The 18,731-nt window shown below is 41.3% G+C and overlaps 1 protein-coding gene across 1 annotated transcript in view; it reads right to left on the bottom strand.

The window, feature by feature from the left end:
* The window catches only part of DNAH6 (dynein axonemal heavy chain 6), a 250,339-nt gene extending 231,871 nt beyond the window's left edge, over positions 1 to 18,468 (bottom strand). Inside the window, exons 1-7 of the mRNA XM_078149111.1 lie at positions 18,454 to 18,468; positions 18,067 to 18,237; positions 17,858 to 18,007; positions 16,167 to 16,427; positions 8,727 to 8,897; positions 7,070 to 7,332; positions 900 to 1,167 (exon numbers count right to left, since the gene is read on the bottom strand). Of these exons, the coding sequence (XP_078005237.1) occupies positions 900 to 1,167; positions 7,070 to 7,332; positions 8,727 to 8,897; positions 16,167 to 16,427; positions 17,858 to 18,007; positions 18,067 to 18,237; positions 18,454 to 18,468 (1,299 nt within the window). The remainder of the gene's footprint in view (positions 1 to 899; positions 1,168 to 7,069; positions 7,333 to 8,726; positions 8,898 to 16,166; positions 16,428 to 17,857; positions 18,008 to 18,066; positions 18,238 to 18,453) is intronic.
* Positions 18,469 to 18,731: the final 263 nt, after the last annotated feature.

Raw genomic sequence — 18,731 nt, 5'->3', positions numbered from 1 at the left:
AATACTGATCGCTGTTTTTGTTTGTCCTTCATTTGAAGAGGACCGATACTGATACAAAGAAAGGCAAAAGACAGACCTCGAGGGGCTCACAATCTAACGGGGGATATGAAATGCAAATAACTATGTATAGACAAGCTATATAAGGGATAAAGAGGAAACACCCCATAGTGGGAAGGCCCAGAATTAAGAAAAGTTGGGAAAGGCTTCTTGTAGAACAAGGTACCAAACACAGCCTACAGGCTGGGCTGTGGCCCATAGCACACCCGAATAGGCTAAACCACATTAAAAAAAAAATGTGACTGGGAAATATTTAACAAGATAAATAAAAATACAAAAGAACATAGACAATGTTCATGGTTTTCTAAGTCAATATTCCCCCCCCCACCACCACCACCAGGAATCCTTATGTATGGTTTAATGTTCCTGTTTGAATTTGAGTTTGATACCACTCCTGTAGAAGGTGGGATTTTCACTGGGACCTAAAAGAAGCCTGGGAAGCCAGGGGGAGACGAGGGGAGAGAGAGCATTCTAGGCATAGGGCACAGCCATAGAAGACGTCTGGAGTCAGGAGATGGAGTGCTTTGTTCAAGAGACCACAAGGATGTCAGTGTCAACAGATCAAGGAGTATGTGGGGGGGGGAGGTGTTTAAGGAGACTGGAAAGGTGGGAGGGTCAGGTTAGGAAAGACTTTGAAACACAGAGGATCTGAGTTTTGATCCTGGAGAGGATAGGAAGCCACTGGAGTGTACTAGTAGGGGAGTGACAGGTGTTTACATTCCAAACAGCACATATATAATGGATGAAATTACCCACTCAGGGGACCAACAATCATGATCATCCCCTTACATTTTTAGCAGATGGGGAATTCTTGAGAAAGAATGTGATGAATAAATACATACATTATTAACAATGAACAGATTTTCTTGCAGAGCTTTTCGGCACATGTTAATTTTCTTGGAGCGGACATTCTTTCTCCATACAGCGAATGCCTTCCATTTTCGGAAACGTGCAAAGATGGGGATGTTGATGAGCTCTCGGTGATACAGATATTCCTGCTCCCACCGTGCAAGCTCAATAAATTCCACTTCTCCGTCACACGTGTGAGTTACCGCTCTTTTGCTAATTGTGTAGTAATCATTTTTATTGACATTTTCATAACTTACAACTCTAGGAAGAAATGAAACTGTGGTGAATGAACAGATCAAGACAAATTTAAACGACATTTCATCAATTATGATATTCAGTTGTTAGTAGAGAATAGTTTGGAACATTGGAGAGAGGGATGACCTTGAAGCCAAGTGGACTTGAGTTCAAGTCTCATCTTTGACTCAAAGGGGCTGTGCCTCTCAGTGCCCCAAACAACTTTCTAAGACTATAAGTTGCAGAGAAGGTGCAGATCTGAATTGGTGGAGGGAATTAACTCACTTGGGAATCCTCTCTACTGACAACAAAATGCTAGGTCAAGTCCCTATCTCTATCTGCCAATACCATGCTCTCTTAGAAAAATAATACAATCTTAAACAAAATAAACAATATTTTCTAGGATGCATCTTCAATTTGAATAAATTAAGAATAGAATGAAAAGAAATCTCAAGAAGGGATTCAATTCATCCCCCGGAGGGTTACATTTAAACCACTCCAGAAAGATCATAAACCCTTAGAATTGGATAGGACCTTAGACGTTGCCTAGTCAAACTCTTTACCTGATGCAAGAACCAGAGCGAAGATGGGAGATACGTAATACATAAAATCTACTCTTCCCGAACCGTAGTAGGGGTTGTAGGGTAGTGGAGAGGAATCTTTGATATTAAAAAGTAAGTGGCAGATACTTACTGTTTCTTTCCTAGGCTAATAGGATGACCCCAATTCTCAGTCTGCTGAGTCTTCTCTCTTCCTTTCACCTCCCAAACTTCTAAAACAAGTAGAACAACTACTTGTTGCATGCTTAATTGCTGCATTTGTGACTTGTTAGGGTCACACCATCTTAAAGACATCATGCTTAGGGGGCTAGGATCTTTTCTCTCTACCCACTCAGGTCCAAACTTAGTTCAAGGCTTCATCACCTTTCCTTCAACTATTGCAATGACCTCTTGATTGGTCTTCCTGCCTCATGTCTCTCCCGATTCTAATTCAGCCTCCACACAGCTGCCAAAGTGATTTTTCTAAAGCACAAATACGACCATATCACGCCCCTACTCAGTGAACTCAGATGGCTCCCTGTTGTCTCTGAGATAAAACATAAATTCTTCTGTTTGACTTTCCATCCTTAAGTAATCTTAACCATTATTCACCCTGCCACATTCTGCAGACAGCCAAGCTGATCTGTTCCTTATTGCTTGCACATGGCACCCCATCTTCAGTTTCCATTCCTTTGCAATGGCTGTCCTCCAAGCCTGTAATGAACTTCCTTCTCATTCCTGTCTCACAGAATGCCCCACTTCTTTGCAGCTGGAGCTCCATCTTCTCTGTGAACCCTTTCCTGCTCCCTTCCACCAGTGAGTGCATTCATTCCATATATACTATTGAACTTCCTTATATTTATATTTACCTGAGGCAGCCACATGGTACAGTTTACAGTGAGCAGAGCATTGGGGCTGAAATCAGGAAGACTTGAGTTCAAATTTAGCTTCAGACTCTTACTTAACCCAGTGATCTCGGACAAATCACTTATCTCCCTCAGTTTTTTCACCTGCCTAACAGGGTAATTATGAGGATAAAACAAGATAATGTTTGTAAAGAACTTTGCAAACCCTTAAAGCAAACCCTAGCTATTATCATTATGTCTCTGACAAACTGACAATTATGAGTTAACATTTATCAAATAGCTTTAAGGTTGCAAAGCGCTTTATATATTATCTCATTCAATCCTTTAGCAGTCCTGTCACATAAGTGCTCTCTAACCCATTTGGGGTATGAGGAAACTGAGTCTGAGAAAGAAGTGACTTATCCAAGGTCAAACTGGTAGTGTCATGAGCAGGATTCAAATGCAGATCTTCCTGACTCCAATCTCCCTATTATGCCACATAGCAGTCTAATAATAATAGCTCGCATTTAGATAGTGCTATAAGGTTTCCAAAGCATTTAATGTAAATTATCTCACTTCTAATTTTCAATTTGCAAGCTTCTTGAGACAAGGGATTTCATTTTTTCCCCTTTTCATCCCCAGAGCCTAGCACAGTACCTGGCACACAGTAGAGCTGTTTGATTGACTGATTGATAAGGCAGCCACTGGGAAGCTGAATTAGCAGAAAAGGGAAACAAAGCTTGAAACTTCCTGGGGCATGTTAGAAGAACCAGCATAAAAAACTCAGGTAAGTAAACTGGGATAGTTTGTTGCTAAGAGAATCTATTAATTTGGGGCAACAGGAAATGAGCTGACAGGTCCATTTGCTGGAGGAGAACATTGTGTGGAAGGTCAAGTGGAGAGGGAAAGGGATGCCAGACCCTGGGATGGCAGCATGACCACTTTCTGGGGCTGGTGGCGGAATTCACTGGCTCTGTTCTGTGATGAGCTAGCTATGGGCAGTTGAGGTCCCAGGTCTCTGCCAGGACAGCACACCCAGGAGAGGCAACATTCTCTACTATGTTACATTCAGTTTTCTCCTGAGTCCACCCAGACATTGAGTGTGTCTCGTCTGCCATAAGACTCAGGATCAGAGTTCCTCTGGAATTTCGGTCCTTTTCCCTACGGAGGCAATGTCAAATGGCAATCCTTTGTCCACTCAAAGGCAGGTTGCAGTAGAGCGCTAAGCAAACTCAAAAATGCTTGGATCCACAGTATTCCTACGTTCTCTGGGGCATGCACGAGCAGCTGGCTCTCAGACAGTTGCAAGACTTTGTCATGTTATTATGCCTTGCTCCCTAGTTATTACGTACTGTTTATTTGCTCATTTACTGTATGCTGAGTAAGTGCAGTGTGTCGTACCCAAGCATGCACATATGCTTCTGTAGAAATGCAGGGCCATTCAAAGAATTGGAAATTGAGAGGATGCCCATCAATTGGGGAATGGCTGAGCAAGTTGTGGAATATGAATGTAATGGAATACTATTGTGCTATAAGAAATGATGAACAGGCTGAATTCAGAAAAACCTGGGAAGACTTATATGGTCTGATGCTGAGTGAAGTGAGCAGAGCCAAGAGGACTTTGTACACAATAACAGCCACGTTATACAATGACTAAGAATGTTAAACTGAACCCTTCTCAGCATTACGAGGATCTAAAACATCTCCAGAGGCCTCGGGATGGAAAATGCTGTCCACATGCAAAGAAAGAACTATGGAAGTCGAATCGCTCTCACTTATTTTTACCTTCAGTTGAGTTTTGTTTCATCTTTCTGATAGTTCTTCCTATTGGTTTTAATTTTTACTTACAACTTCACTAATGTGAAAATATGTTTAATGGGTATGTAAATGTAAAGCCTATGTCAGATTGTGTGCCGTGTTGGGGAGGGTGGGGGGGGGAGAAAAAGGGAGAAAAAATTTTCAACTCAAAAGCATGTGGAAAAAAAATAAAAAAAAATAAAAATTACAAAATGGAAAAAAAAAGAATACGAGGAATGTTAGCAACTGCTGAGAAAATCTCAACCTTACGACGCTGTTTCTCTATACTAGTGTTCTTAAAAAAAAAATAAATAAATAAAATAAAATAACTCCCCCCCCAAAAAATTTAGAAAACCATATGTTAACATCAAAAAAAAAAAAAAAGAAATGCAGGGCCATTATGCCAAGGTTACATGACTTCTACTCTGAAATAGAGCAAGCTCAAAAACAGCAGTCTTTTCCAGACAATGGGGGCTCAGAGCTTGGTTTATAGAATCATGTTGCTAGAGCTGGAGATGACTTTAGAAGTCACCTAACCCAAACCTCTCACTTTACAGAGGTGGAAAGTGAGGCTCAGAAAGGGTCAGTGACTTGCCCAAAGTCTCCAGGGAGTGGGTGACGGAGCTGGGACTTGAACTCAGGTTGGATGATACCCACTTCAGTAGTCTTTTCCATTGTATCACACTTCCTCCTTAAGATCTATCCATAAACTCAAATACTCATTGACTACAAATTAGCACTAGACAAGACAGACAGGAAGCCCTTGGGGGCCCCTACAGAGGATAGCATTTACTCAGCATGTCTACCCATTTGGGCACATGCAGACTGCCAGGGTAAGCTTGTAATTCCCAGGACATAGACACTTGGTTGGACTGATGGCTTTGGGTAAGTAGCTATACTTAAGAGGAAGATAGGATATTACTTCAAGACATGGAAGTTATTTACCCAAATTTCCTCACTGTTTGTAAATGGGGTTTGCAATCACTTTTGCCTATTTTCAATCAGTCAACAAGCATTCTCACCTTTGGGTTCCACCAACTCCCCATCAGCTTTGTATATGAAGAGCAGAACATAACAATTTGGCTTATCACAGTGCCTGGTATACAGCAGGTGCTTAATAAATGCTGGTTGAGTGATTAAATCAAGTCTTGAAATTCAAGGCCTTCCATTTTCCCCAGCTGTCACCCAACTTCATTCTGATACCAAGGACTCTGATTTCCTCCTAATTTGAAATTCTCAGAGTATTGTCACCTGACCATTTCATAAGCTCCAAAGAAGGAATGAAATAGTGCTACAGTATCTATGGGGTGCAGTGGATAGAGTGCTGGGTCTAAGTCAAGAAGACACATCTTCTCCTGAGTTCAAATCCAACCTCAGACACTTATTAGCTGTGTGACCCTGGGCAAGTCACTTCACCCTGTTTGCCTCAGTTTACTCATCTATAAAATGAGCTAGAGAAGGAAATGGCAAATGACTCCACCAACTTTGCCAAGAAAACTCCTAACGGGGTCACAAAGAATCAGACATGACTGAAAAATGACTGAACAACAATTTACAGAACAAATGTTATGAGACTAAATTCTCCTTTTATTGCTCAGAGTACATATAATATTGGGTGTATAAACTGTATCTATGATTTTATTAATGAAGGGAATTCCCAGGCAAGAAAAGTCCATCTACCAATACAGATCAGCATCTCTTCTGCAACTTATCATCTTAAATTAGATCGTTAAATTAGAAACTGGATCGTATCATGAACCTGTTTGGCAGCTAGGTCAGACCCACAATTCCTTCCTTTGAATAATGATTCTAAATACATAGAACAAAATACATAGGATTATAAAAGAAATCAATTATATTAAAATAATTATTGGAATTTTTAAAAAATTCATCAACTCCAAATTAAGAACTTGTCTTCTTAAGTGGCTTGACCAGGGTCCCACAGTATACATCAAAGGTGAAATTTGAACCCAGCTCTTTGCAGTTTTAAGGGTGGCTCTCTCTCCACCATGCTACATCATCTCTCATAAAGGATTAGTCACAAAGAAATGAGTCCTAAAGCTCACCTTTTGTTCTTACTTTGTGCCCAAGTTACACAACAGAAGCTGAAATGCCATGTGAAAATAAACCAGATTATCCTCTATACTTCTTACATATTATTTCTCTTTCCATATTGCAGAGGCAGTGTGGTATAGTGGCAAGATGGCCAGTCTCAAAGCCAAGAAGACCTGGATTTGCATCTTGCCTTTCACATATACTGGCTCTATGACCTTAAGAAAATCATTTGATTTCTCAGTGTTCTTGGCAGCTCTATACGATTATAAATTGTAGAGAAATTGTTGTCCTGCATTGGTAGAGGAAGATCCCTCCCCTAAGAGTGCCCTGTACCAATGAAATTACAAATTCTATCCCTAATCCTATCTGTCAACAATTGTAGATTCTGAAAAACAAAAAAACAAAAAGTGCTATTCATAGCACAGAACTAACTATATTTATCATGACCAAGTATATTAAAAAATACTATTTAGATAACCAATAGTGAATTATTTGTCATTTTGCATTGAATAATTAATAGAAAAATAACCTAAGGAAAAGTAAATAATGTGCTAGTAGAATGCATGCATTACTGGGTGATCACCAAAAATTAGCATAGATTTGAGACAGTTATCATGAAGTCTTAAAATAAATCACTGCCAATCAGCAACTGCACATCATCTGTGAGATTTGTTTTCCAGGCTAATAACTCACCTCAGATTATAGGGATCATATTCAATGGATGACGTTGGTGCTTCTGGGATCATATACAGGAACCCAAGGTGTTTATTCTCACATATTATTTTGATAATTTGCAAAGGGTCTTTAATGTTAGCTTTAATGACGTCTTCTCGGTCTTGGAAAATTAATGAAGGGTAAGTCGCAGAAATTTGTTTTTGGAATATTGTTCTCCCGCTAGTGATCCGCTGTTGTTTAGGAGGGGAAGGAGAGATTCCTTCGACAGGCAAAAGTCTTACCTAAGCCAAGGCATATTTAGAATGTCAGCTTTTATGTAACGCAAGACCATAATTTTTTTTTAATCACAGGAATATCTGGAAACAATAGGTATTCCTCTATTGCTCTTTGGCTTTTTTTTTTTTAAATCAATGTCCTTCCTAAGATATGATGCTCAGAACTGTGCACCTAGTACTTCAGTACAGTACAAAATATGATGGACTCTTGCCAGACCCCAATCTACACATCCCCTCTCTCACAATACAGCCTAAGGCTGCACTGGCTTTTTTTGTTTGTTTGGTTTGGTTTCTATGTCACATTGTTGTCTCATATTGAGCTCCCATTAACCCCCCTAAATCTTATTGACTAAGATTGTTGCCTAACCAAGTATTTCTACTAAAGTACTTGTACAATTGATTTTTTAACCCATCTACACAAGTTTACATTGATCTCTGTTAAATTTCTTCTCAGATTTACTTCATTCTTAGGTTGGTAGGATCACAGAGCTAGGTATTGGTGGAAGTGATCAATGAGTGAGCCCCCTGCCTCTTCCTCCTTTCATCATTTCAGGAGGGGCAAAGTGAGTCACAAAGGAGAAGCAGGTTTCAATGGACTGTGGTCTACATGGTAAATATTATACTATCTTCTCCCCCTACCCCCAAATACACCCATCTTCTAAAATTCCCTATTACATCAAGGGTACCCTTCAGTTTATAGATGGAGAAAATAGAAGCTCTGACAAGAAATGACTTTCTGAAGGTCATGCAAATACAGGTTCTCTGATGCCAGATTCAGCAAGTTTTTCACTATAATCCACTGCCTACCTAGCTTGTCAAGATCTTTTCGGATCCCAGACTTGTCACTGTGTTCCAACTTCATGTTATCCAGAAGCTGAATATTCAATAAGCAATACCATGTGTGCCTTCATTCAAGTCACCTCTAGAAATGCTGAACAGATCATAGCCTTTATCAGAGCCATTTGGCACTTGGCTAGAGATTTCCTTTCAGGTTCTCTTCTTGAACTTCAACCTTTGTTACAACCTCCTTCATGAAGGTGCCTTAAGTCATATTATTTTGATGGTAATGATAATGCTAATTTGACATAAATTAGCATTATCATTACCATCAAAATAATATGACATAAATACTTTCAATACCAAACAGAAAAAATATTTCAAAAGTCTAAACATGAAAGATTAGAAATATACACATTGATAAATACTTTAAAAGCACCTAAATAAATTATATAGAAGGCTGAATATCTTTTTCCTTTTCAACTGTATTTTTCTTTAAGCAATTATAGCTGAAGGTATTCCTTTTCTGGACAAATTACCTTTTATAGAAATATTTCTGTTTTTCTGAGTAAAAACTTGTATCTCCAAATGAGGCTACAATTAATTAAATGTTACTAGAGTACCTGCTTTTTTTTCACTTCTGATGAAACCCCTGGGGCAAATAATTCACTGGACCATCTTCTCTCAAAAGGTTTTGGTGCAGGTTGGAGAAATCCAGAACTTAACAATTTTGCTCGGTTCTGTGCATATATATATTCTGGCTGCATGTGATCCTGGTAGACTTTCAGCACAGGCTTTGAAGGAAAAAAAAAGTTTTGCATTTATTATCTGCTGCATAAGTCTGTTCCTTTTTGCCCCATTTTTCTGAAGAACCATGTCTGATTTCAAGGTCCTGAGCTCTTTTGGAAAGACCATAGTTCTTCTGGCCTGTTTTCTTGCCACCACATGGTACTCCAGGCATCCTGTCCTGAATTCATTATTTTGCATCCTGTTATTCCTACACTCCATCTCATTTGTGCTTCGGATGACCTACACTAGCAGAAATGCATCATAGTTCCTGTTTCTACAATGTCTTGCATTTTTACAAAGTGCCCTCCTCACAACCCCAAGGTAGGTCGTATAAATATTATCATCTCCTGTTTACAGAGACACAGAGCTCAGAAAGGTTAAGTAATAGTCTATCCATAGTCACATATCTGGTAAATATCAGAAACAGGACTGTAATCCAGGGTCTACTGGCTCTGAGTCAAGAGCTCTTTGCACTGTCCCATCCCACCTCTATAACACTAGCTGCTGCTAAATGAAGAGATATGCCATAATAGAACAAACAACACGCCCTCATTTACCGACAACTACTCCCATTTTCACGTCTTCCAATCCTACCATAAGTGCACAAGATTTGGAGCTGGAAAGGACTTTCCAACCTCATTTTACAGATAAAGAAACCAAGTCTCAGAGAGGTAGAATGACTTGCCCAGGGTGACACATAGTAAATATATTAAAAAAAATACTAACCTATCAAAAACTAATTTGTCTAATTCCAAGTCTTATACTATTTTTCTATAGGAAGAGTTCTTAACATGGGGTGGGATACATAAACACATATGAAATGAGTACAAGGTAACTTTGGGAGAGGAGGCATCAGGAGCTTGGAGTCAGGAAAGACTTCACAGAGAAAATAGGGCTTCAGCTGAGAAAGCAAACAAGCAATTCTTTGAAGGAAATGTGAGGCAGCAGCACATTCCAGGCATTCATTCAGTATGATTGAAGCATTTATATAGCACTTGAAGGTTTTGCTAAGCACTCTACATGTGTTATCTTCATCCCTCCCCACACTGCCCAGGTGACTTACCTCAGTAGGATGCTGCCTACCAGGCCATAGAAACCCCTTCACTCTGGAAGCCCCCTCCACCCCCTGTACTCTTCTCACATTGGAAGCACTCTCCATTCCTGAGGCCTCACTTTCTGATTTGCTGGATCCTTCCAGAACCTCCATTTTTAAGGAAGACACCAGGACAACCATAATACACAGCTAACTCTCCACAGGACTTCCTCTGCCCCCAACTTTTCAGACTCTTTTATGTGTTATCTTTCTCCACTACAATGTAAGCTTCTGGAAGGCAGGGATCGTTTTTCTGCTTGCATTTGTATTTCCAGAATTTAGCACAATGCCTGGCACATAGCAGGCATTAATAAATACTTGTTAACTTGACTTGACTATCTTATTGGAGTACTGCATGAGAGGAGCAGCAAGACAATCAGTGAATTTCCCAAGTGCCCAGCCCAATACGCTTTCATCAGGATTTTTTTCTTCAAACCTCTGTACAACATCTGATACTATTTTTGATATAATTTTTTTTCTTACATTCTCTTTTCTCTTGGCGTACATATTGTCTCCTCCATTATAGCTCCTTGAGGGTAGGGCTATCTTTTGCCTCTCTTTGCATCCCTAGCATTTAACACAGTGCCTGGCACATGGTAGGTGTTTAATAAATATCTATTGATTGATTTGTTGATTGAATAACACTATGCTATTGTAATGAAGAGGTCAGAGGGAATTTTAAGAGGAAAGCCTGATAGTAAGACTTAGCCAAGAAAAGCACCTAAAGGGTTCCTTTCCTTCCTTCCATCTTTCCTTCTTTTCTTCCTCCTTTCCTTCCTTCCTTCCTTCCTTCCTTCCTTCCTTCCTTCCTTCCTTCCTTCCTTCCTTCCTTCCTTCCTTCCTTCCTTCCTTCCTTCCTTCCTTCCTTCTTTCCTTCTTTCCTTCTTTCTTTCCAAACCTATACACCTTGACAGACTTTAGGGAAAGATTACAAAATAAATAAGGAACAATTCCTACCTTCAAAGCCTTTGCCATCCAGTAAAAGTTCTAACCAGATCATTCGCCTGCTGAAAAATCTTCCGTGATCTTATTGCCTGGTATAGTGGGCCCCAACCTTTTAAAGGGTTTAAACCTCTTTTGACACTAACTCATTTCACGGGCCCCCACATAATGGTTGCATTATGAATATCTACTGATTGAGAAAATACAGTAATGACTAAAGAGCTAGAATTCAGTAATGCTTTAAGTGAACTCGTATTTTATTAATCACAACAGCCTCTTCATACATTTGAAAAAGTGTAACACACATATGTGTAAGATGCTATTTAGTCAGTCTGCAGAAGGTAGATTTTCATTCTGGCATCCCTAGCATCTTGCACTGTGATTTTCACAGCAGAGACATTTAGCAGAATGCTGGTGGAATTGAACTGTATGTGACCCAGAAAAATGTAAATGCAATTGGGAACTGTGCTATTTTGGTTATGGCATTTATTATTTATGACATAGGGCAGTTGGGGCCATCAGGAAAGGCTTCATGTGGGCAGCTATGTTTTCACTGAAACTTGAACGAAGCTGGGGATTCTAGGAGGTGGTCAAAGAACCACAGACCTCAGCTGGAAGGGACCTTAGAGGTCAGCTAGTCCAAACCAGGAAACTGAGGCCCAAAGAAGTGAAACTTAACTAAAGTCACACGGGGGAGAAGTAGCAACGCTGAGATCCCAACCCTGTCCTTAGATCCCATCTTCAGCATTCTTTCTACTATGTCAGGGAGAGCAGAAATAGGGACTTGTTTGGTGATTTCATTGGCAGAGCCTCAGAATTCTCAACCAAGAGCTCCCTCTACCAATTCGGGTCAATACCTTACTGGTAGCTACTAGTCTCAGAGAGTGGCCTAGAGCACTAAGGAGTTAAGTGGCTTGCAATGTGCATCAAAGGTAGGATTCAAATCCAAGTTTTCTCAGCTCCAAAGCTAACTCTCTGTTATACCAGTGGTATCAAACTCAAATAGAAACAAATTTCTGTAGACTACATGTTGACTTAGAAAACCAAAAAATTAATATCAATCAAACAATATTTGTTCAGTAGTTTCAGACTCTTGGTGATCTCATTTGGAGTTTTCTTGGCAAAGGTACTGGAGTGGTTTGCCTTTCCTTCTCCAACTCATTTTACAGATGAGGAAACTGAGGTAAGCAGGGTTAAGTGAATTGGCCAGGGTCACCCAGCTTGTAAGTGTCTCAGTTTGGATTTCAGTTCAGGAAGATGAGTCTTTCTGACTTCAGGCCTGGCACTATCCACTGTGCCACCTAGCTGCCTCCCACTAAACATCTTTAAAACATCTACTACGCGCCAGGCATTGTGCTAAGCCCTGGACGTTATCTGTGTTCTATCTGTATTTTTATTGATTTTGTTAACCATTGTTCAATCACATTTAACTCTGATTCGGGAGTTTAATCTGGTCCTGGAATGTAATCTGCACTCAGTTTTACCGGCTGCATGGGCAGTGAGTACAACAGCTTTGCACTATACCACAACTGTGTGACCCTGGGCAAGTCAGTCATTTAACCTCTGCCTTAGTTTCCTCAATTGCAAAATAAGGATAACAATAGCACCTATCTCAGAGTTGTGGATCAAAAGAGATTCATCTCTGTAAAACAGCACAGTGCCTGATACATCATAGGTACTTAATAAATGTTTTGTTATCTTCCCCTTGTCCCCAAGAAAGCAGATCATCATGTAGATATTTTTCTACATTACCACTGAAGTCTCCCAAACCCTGGTGCAGGAAAATGAGCCTGGATGTGGGATCTGAGCTCTTCTGAGGAGTTTTAAAAGGCTAAATCTATACTGGGTGACCCACTGACAGGAAAACCAGGATGAGACAGGTGAGGGAAAAATTATACACCCAAGCAGAGGCAGTGCTCTTAAGATCTAGGCTTCTGATTTTAAGTATTTGCAAAAGATGAGTCCAGCTTCTTCTCTGCAAAGAAGCCAGAAATTCAAGTCTATCTGTGGGAAGAGTGAGTGGAAGAAAACACTGGGGACCAAGGCCAACTCGCTAACCACTGCACCATACTGCCACTGCCCCAGGATGTGATTAAATGAATAAGAGAAGTATAAGAGTGCAATAAGATCATATGAAGGAGAAATTACTTCCAGAAAAGGGAATCAGGGAAGATTCTATGAAGGAATTTACACTTGAATTGGGTCTTGAAGTACAGACAACTGTGTCAACTGGGGGAAATGGTGTAGGATACAGCATGAGCAAAAGCACCATGGGAGGAAAGTTTGGGACATACTCAGGAAATGGCGAGCAATCAAGTTTGCCTAGAGTAGTGCTGGGAGTTATCAACTAGGTTATATTTTAAGAGGTCCATCTCAAAGAATGACAGTATCTGAGTTCAAATTTGGTCTCAGACACTTACTAGTTGTGTGACCCTGGGCAAGTCACCTCACCCTGTTTGCCTCCGTTTCCTTATCTATAAAATGAGTCAAAAGTGGCAAATCACTCCAGTATCTTTGCCAAGAAAACCCCAAATGGGGTCACCAAGAGTTGGACATGATTGAACTACAACAAGAAATAAAGCATACAACTGCCAGGGCACAATAAGGAAAGGGACACTATAAGAGGCATCTTTATTATTATTATTCTAAGAGTACACGTTGACAAGGCCAGGAAATTCTGCTCTCTGTGACACTTTGGTATTTGTTTATTTTTGGTATGGTGAGTTGCACTCATTACATTCAAACGTGTGGCAGTCAGCAACAGCTCAGCTGACAGCAGAAATATGTAAGCATAGGTGGTAATTTTCAAATACTACCCAACGGGGAGGGGGGGACATCTCATCCAGGTCCTTCCATGACGGTAGCTGGAATTCCATAATGACATGTTGCCATTGAGGCAGATGATACTTTCACTGCTTGTCTGTACTCAGCTCAAATTGTTGAAGCTCATAAGTTACTTTTTGGAAGTACATTAAGCATGTGAATTAAATTTCCAGGACACTGAGGTACCATAAAGACAGGAGAATATTGTGAAAAGTACATTGGTCCTAGAGTCAGAAGACCTAACTGTAGATCTCATTTCTGACAGTTAATATCTGTGTGATTTTGGGAAAGCTATGTAGCTGCTCTGTGTCTCAGTTTCCCCATCTGTAAAATAGCAATAATTTATATAACACGTCATATACGTTATTTAGTTGAAATTTGCAAATCTCTTAAACATATTATCTCATTTGATCTTAAGAATGACTTTGTGAAGTAGATGGTATTATTAAGTCCCATTTTACAGATGAAGAAACTGAGGTAGACAGAGGTTAAGTGGCTTACCCAAGGTCACACAGCTAGTAAGTGTCTGAGGCCAAATTCTCAGGTCTATTTCTAGCTCCAACATTCTACCTACTTCCCCCACCTAACTGAAACTGATAATTATCTTAACTGTCTTGTAGAGGCATCTTGGGAGTAGTGGTTAGAGGGCCAGCCTCAGAGCCAGCAAGACTTGGCTTGCAAATCCTACCTCTGATACATAGTAGCTATGTGACCTTGGGCAAGTCACTGGCTCAGCATCACAGATCCTAGAATACTGTTTGAGGCTCAAAGGTGCTGATCTACTTTGGTAGAGAGAGTGTTCAATGCTTAACACAGTGCCTGGCACACAGTAGCTAATTAATAAATAATTAATAAATTAATAAATGCTATTGATCGGCTGCCCTGAAAGTTAGCCATATGACCAAAATTACAGTTCCAGTCCCTAACTTCTTTCTCATGGGGTTGTTATGAGGAAGAAGCTTTGTAAACTTTAAAATGAAATATAAATGTGTATCATTACCATTTTAATTTAGTGTATCTTAAAAGTTAATGCAGTTTTAAGCTTTAATATACCAACATATTAATTTTACATCAGCGTTTTAATATCCACCAATTTATTAATAAGAAAATTATGTGTATCATTGTATGTTGGTATAATGTGAAATATTACTATTTGCATAATATTAATATATTGCAATATAGTGTGGCATGTTATGATACTCTATGATATTTTAGTGTATAATGTTATAATTACACATTATAATTCGCTGTTCTTATTATACATGAAAGCACTCTAAAAAAACTGTAAAGGGTTGTGTAGATTGAAGGTTGTGGTCGTAGGATCTAGGTGTAGAGCTGAAAGCTACTTCTAAGGCTGCCAGTAGCTTCACGATTTGGCACAGACCAAGAATTCACCCAGGAGGGCCAGCCTTCTGGTGAGGAGTGTTTCGTGACCTCGCCAGGCTGATCCTTGGAAAGCAAACAGCCTGTTGCTGGCATTGTGCTGAAAGCCTTTTTTAGTGTTGTGTGCCAGAAACCTGGGTCACCTGCCTCCAGCCCCCACCAGAGGAGACATCGGATTAGTACTCACAGAACTCATTGTTCAATCATTTTTTCAGTAGTGTCTGACTCTTTGTGACCTCTTTTGGAGGGTTTTCTTGGCAAAGATACTAGACTGGTTTGTCATTTCCTCCTCCAGCTCATTTTACAGATGAGGAAACTGAGGCACACAGGGTTAAATGACTTGCCCAGGAGTTATACAGCTAGTGTCTGAGGCCAGATTTGAACTCAGGAAGGTGAGTCTTGGGGCAGCTAGGCAGTCCAGTGGATAGAATTCCAGGCCTCAAGTCAAGAAGTCTCATCTTCCTGAGTTCAAATGTGGCCCCAGACACTTAGTAACTGTGTCATCCTGGGCAAATCACAACCCTATTTACCTCTATTTCCTCATCTGTAATATGAACTGGAGAAGGAAATGACAAACCACTCTAGTATCTTTGCCAAGCAAGATTGAAATGACTGAACAGTAGTAACAATGAGATGAGTCTTCCAGACTCCAGCCCTGGTGCTCTATCCACTGTGTCTCCCAGCTGCCCCAGAGGACCTATTCGTGCTCATTAATACTTGGAGTTGCAGTGAAGGAGGGGGCCAGCAAACCGAATGGTGCTTTAACGTCTGAAAGAGTCATGCTTTCCTCTCTGTTCCATAGCTGAGTTAGACATTCCTCAATGAGCTTTTATCATTCATATATCCACTAGAGGCTTCTTGCCTACCAGAAAAGAAGTCTTGGTTTTCCCTCCCTGCTCTGAGGAAGCTGTATCCTGAAATGACTTTAATGCTCCAAATTGGAGTCCTTCCACCCATGGGCTCAGAGGCTCTAGAGCCCATAGAGACTCCAGGAAAACTACAAGGAAGGAAACTGACGCGTAACAAAACATACCAGAGGTTCGAGCTTTATCGGCTGCTGGCGTTTTCGAGTCCGGTCTTGGGCTTTTGTATTGTATACAAAGGACAGGACTTTAGACTGTACAGATGGGTCTTTGGGGCCCACGAAGTTCAGCCTTTTCTGGAAGCTGAAGCTCCCAACGCTGGAAGTCACTGAAGACGCTCCTGACTCTTGCAGGTCACTGGAGTCTTCCGCTTTTTCGTTAGGTTGGGGTCGCAACAGATCAAAGGGGAGGTTGTTTCTGGACATTGTGACCTGGGAGAGGACAGAAAACATGTTCAAGCAAAGCCAAGAGGAACTTTCCCTTAGTGCTTCCTAAACCCTTGCTCACAAAAAGTCCAGAGCATAGACTGACTCCCAGATATGGAAACAATTCCCTGGCTCTCATGTCATACTGTTTGAGTGGTAAGAGATCTCAAAGAATGGAGTAAGTCCAGGATTTGGAATCAGGAAACCTGGGCTCCAGTCATGGCCGTGTGGCCTTGCTTTTCCTCTCTGGGACTCAGGCTTCCTCATCTGTAAAATGGAGGAGGACAGGTGGTTTGAACGGGATCATCACTAAGGTTCCTTCTAGTTCTTACTATTCACAATTCTGATTCTTGAATGACCACCTCATTGTTAAAGATTCGGTTCAATTCACTTCAAGTCAATTCAACAACTCAGCTAGTATTTATCAAGCATCTACTAATAGCAAGGCACTCTGCTAAGCACAGGGACATACAGACAAATGGAAAAGCAGTGATTGGCCTGGAGAAGCTTACGTCCTCCTGGGGAGAGTGGAATAATAATAATTATTATTATAATTATTGTGGTTAGCATTCAGATAGAGCCTTATGGTTGCAAAGCACTTTGTAGATATTATCTAAAAACCTGAGAATAACCCTAGAAGGTAGATGCTATTACTATCCCTATTTTACAATTGAGGAAACTGAGGCAGACAAAGATTAAGTGACTGGCCCTGGGTCATATAGCTAGGAAGTGTCTGAGGCTGGATTTCTGATTCCAAGCTGGAGCTCCACCTGTGGCATTCCCCACCCCCACCCCCACCCCATCCACCCTCATGTAGTTGCAAAGGATTTGTAGGAACTCCACTATGGCCTGGTGGATAAAATCAGGACTTGAAGTCTAGACTTCTCTTCAAGACCTCTGACATTTACTAACCTGTGTGACTGTGGACAAACCAAATAACCTCTTTGGATCTCAGTTTTACCACTAGTAAAATGGAGATGTCGCTATCTACCTCCCAATAGAGTTGTTACATGAGATCTGTGTAAATGTCACATTATTTGTAGGACATAACATCAAGACCTCAGGAAAGGGTTCAAGTGAGCTCCGATGCGTGAAATGAGCCTTGAATGAAGATTCTAAGAAAAGGAAGTAAAAGGACCATAGAGTAGAACAGACCTTAGAGGCTGACTAGTCCATGCCTTCTCATTTTACAGATGGGGAAACTGAGGTAGAGAGGTGCAGCAGCTTTCCCGAGGTCTCAAAGCTAGCAAACGTCAGAGACAGGATTTGAACCCAGATCTTCCGTATTTTAAATCCAGCCCACTACACAAAGTGTGTTCAAGGCCTAGGGGAAAGCACACGGGCAGGAGACGGACTTTTGAGCAGCGGAAAAGCAAACAGGCCAGGCTGGTTGAGTCTTAGGGTCCAGAGAGGGTCACACAGCAAGGAGAGCACACCTTAGTCTCCCTCCCGCTCTTGCCTCCAGCCCGGGCGCACTTTATCAACGCCTTCGCCGCCCCTGCACCGCTTACCGAGCCTCCGGAGCGCGGGGAGGTCTCTGCTCTGGAAAACGTGAGCCCTGGCCGGTCGAGGGACTCGGGATCCGCCTGGAAGAGAGAAGAAACTAACTGCGCGCTGACCGCAGTGTTTCCCGTTGCCTAGCTACGAGGCAGGCCGCCTCGCGGGCTCGCGTCCTGTCAATCAGGCGGGGGCGGATCGCCAGAGCTGGGAGAACGCGAAGGGGTTCTGGTTCAGGGGATGGAGCGCTGATCTTGAAGCCGGCTTTCTTCGTTTGCTGGTGTAGCCTCGGGCCTTTGGCGGAATTCAGTTTTCCAATCTGTCAAGGGGTGGTGGGAGGTGGGGGTGGGGGTGGGGTTCAGCATCAGATTGGCAAAGATTCAAGCAAAGGAAAATGACAGTTGTTGGTGGGACTGCGGGAAGCCAGGCACATCGATGCCCTTGTTGGTACAGCTGTGATTGGTCCAACCATTCTGAAAAGCAATTTGGAACTATACGGTTCAAATCACTCCCTCAACTGCATCCCCAGCCGCACCACTACTAGACCCATACCCGCAAGGAGCGCCCCCCCCTCAAAAAAGGGAAAAGAAGCCAATTTGTATAAAAACTCTCCCTAGCAGCATTTTTGGTTGTAGCAAAGACCTGGAAACTGCAGGAGTTGGCCATCAGTTGGGGAATGGCTGAACAAGTGATGGGATATGACTATGATGGAATGTTATTGTTTAATAAGAAATAATTGGATGTTTTGGCCAATGCGGGAATTTGCTTTGCTTCATTCTATATATCTGTTATAAGGACGTGTCCCCCCCTTTT

This window comes from Phascolarctos cinereus, unplaced genomic scaffold (genome assembly GCF_003287225.1).
Source record: "Phascolarctos cinereus isolate Bilbo 61053 unplaced genomic scaffold, phaCin_HiC Scaffold_2;HRSCAF=192, whole genome shotgun sequence".
Classification (NCBI taxonomy): domain Eukaryota; kingdom Metazoa; phylum Chordata; class Mammalia; order Diprotodontia; family Phascolarctidae; genus Phascolarctos; species Phascolarctos cinereus.
Note: the sequence above shows the minus strand (reverse complement) of the source record. Positions and strands in the feature narration are given on the sequence as shown.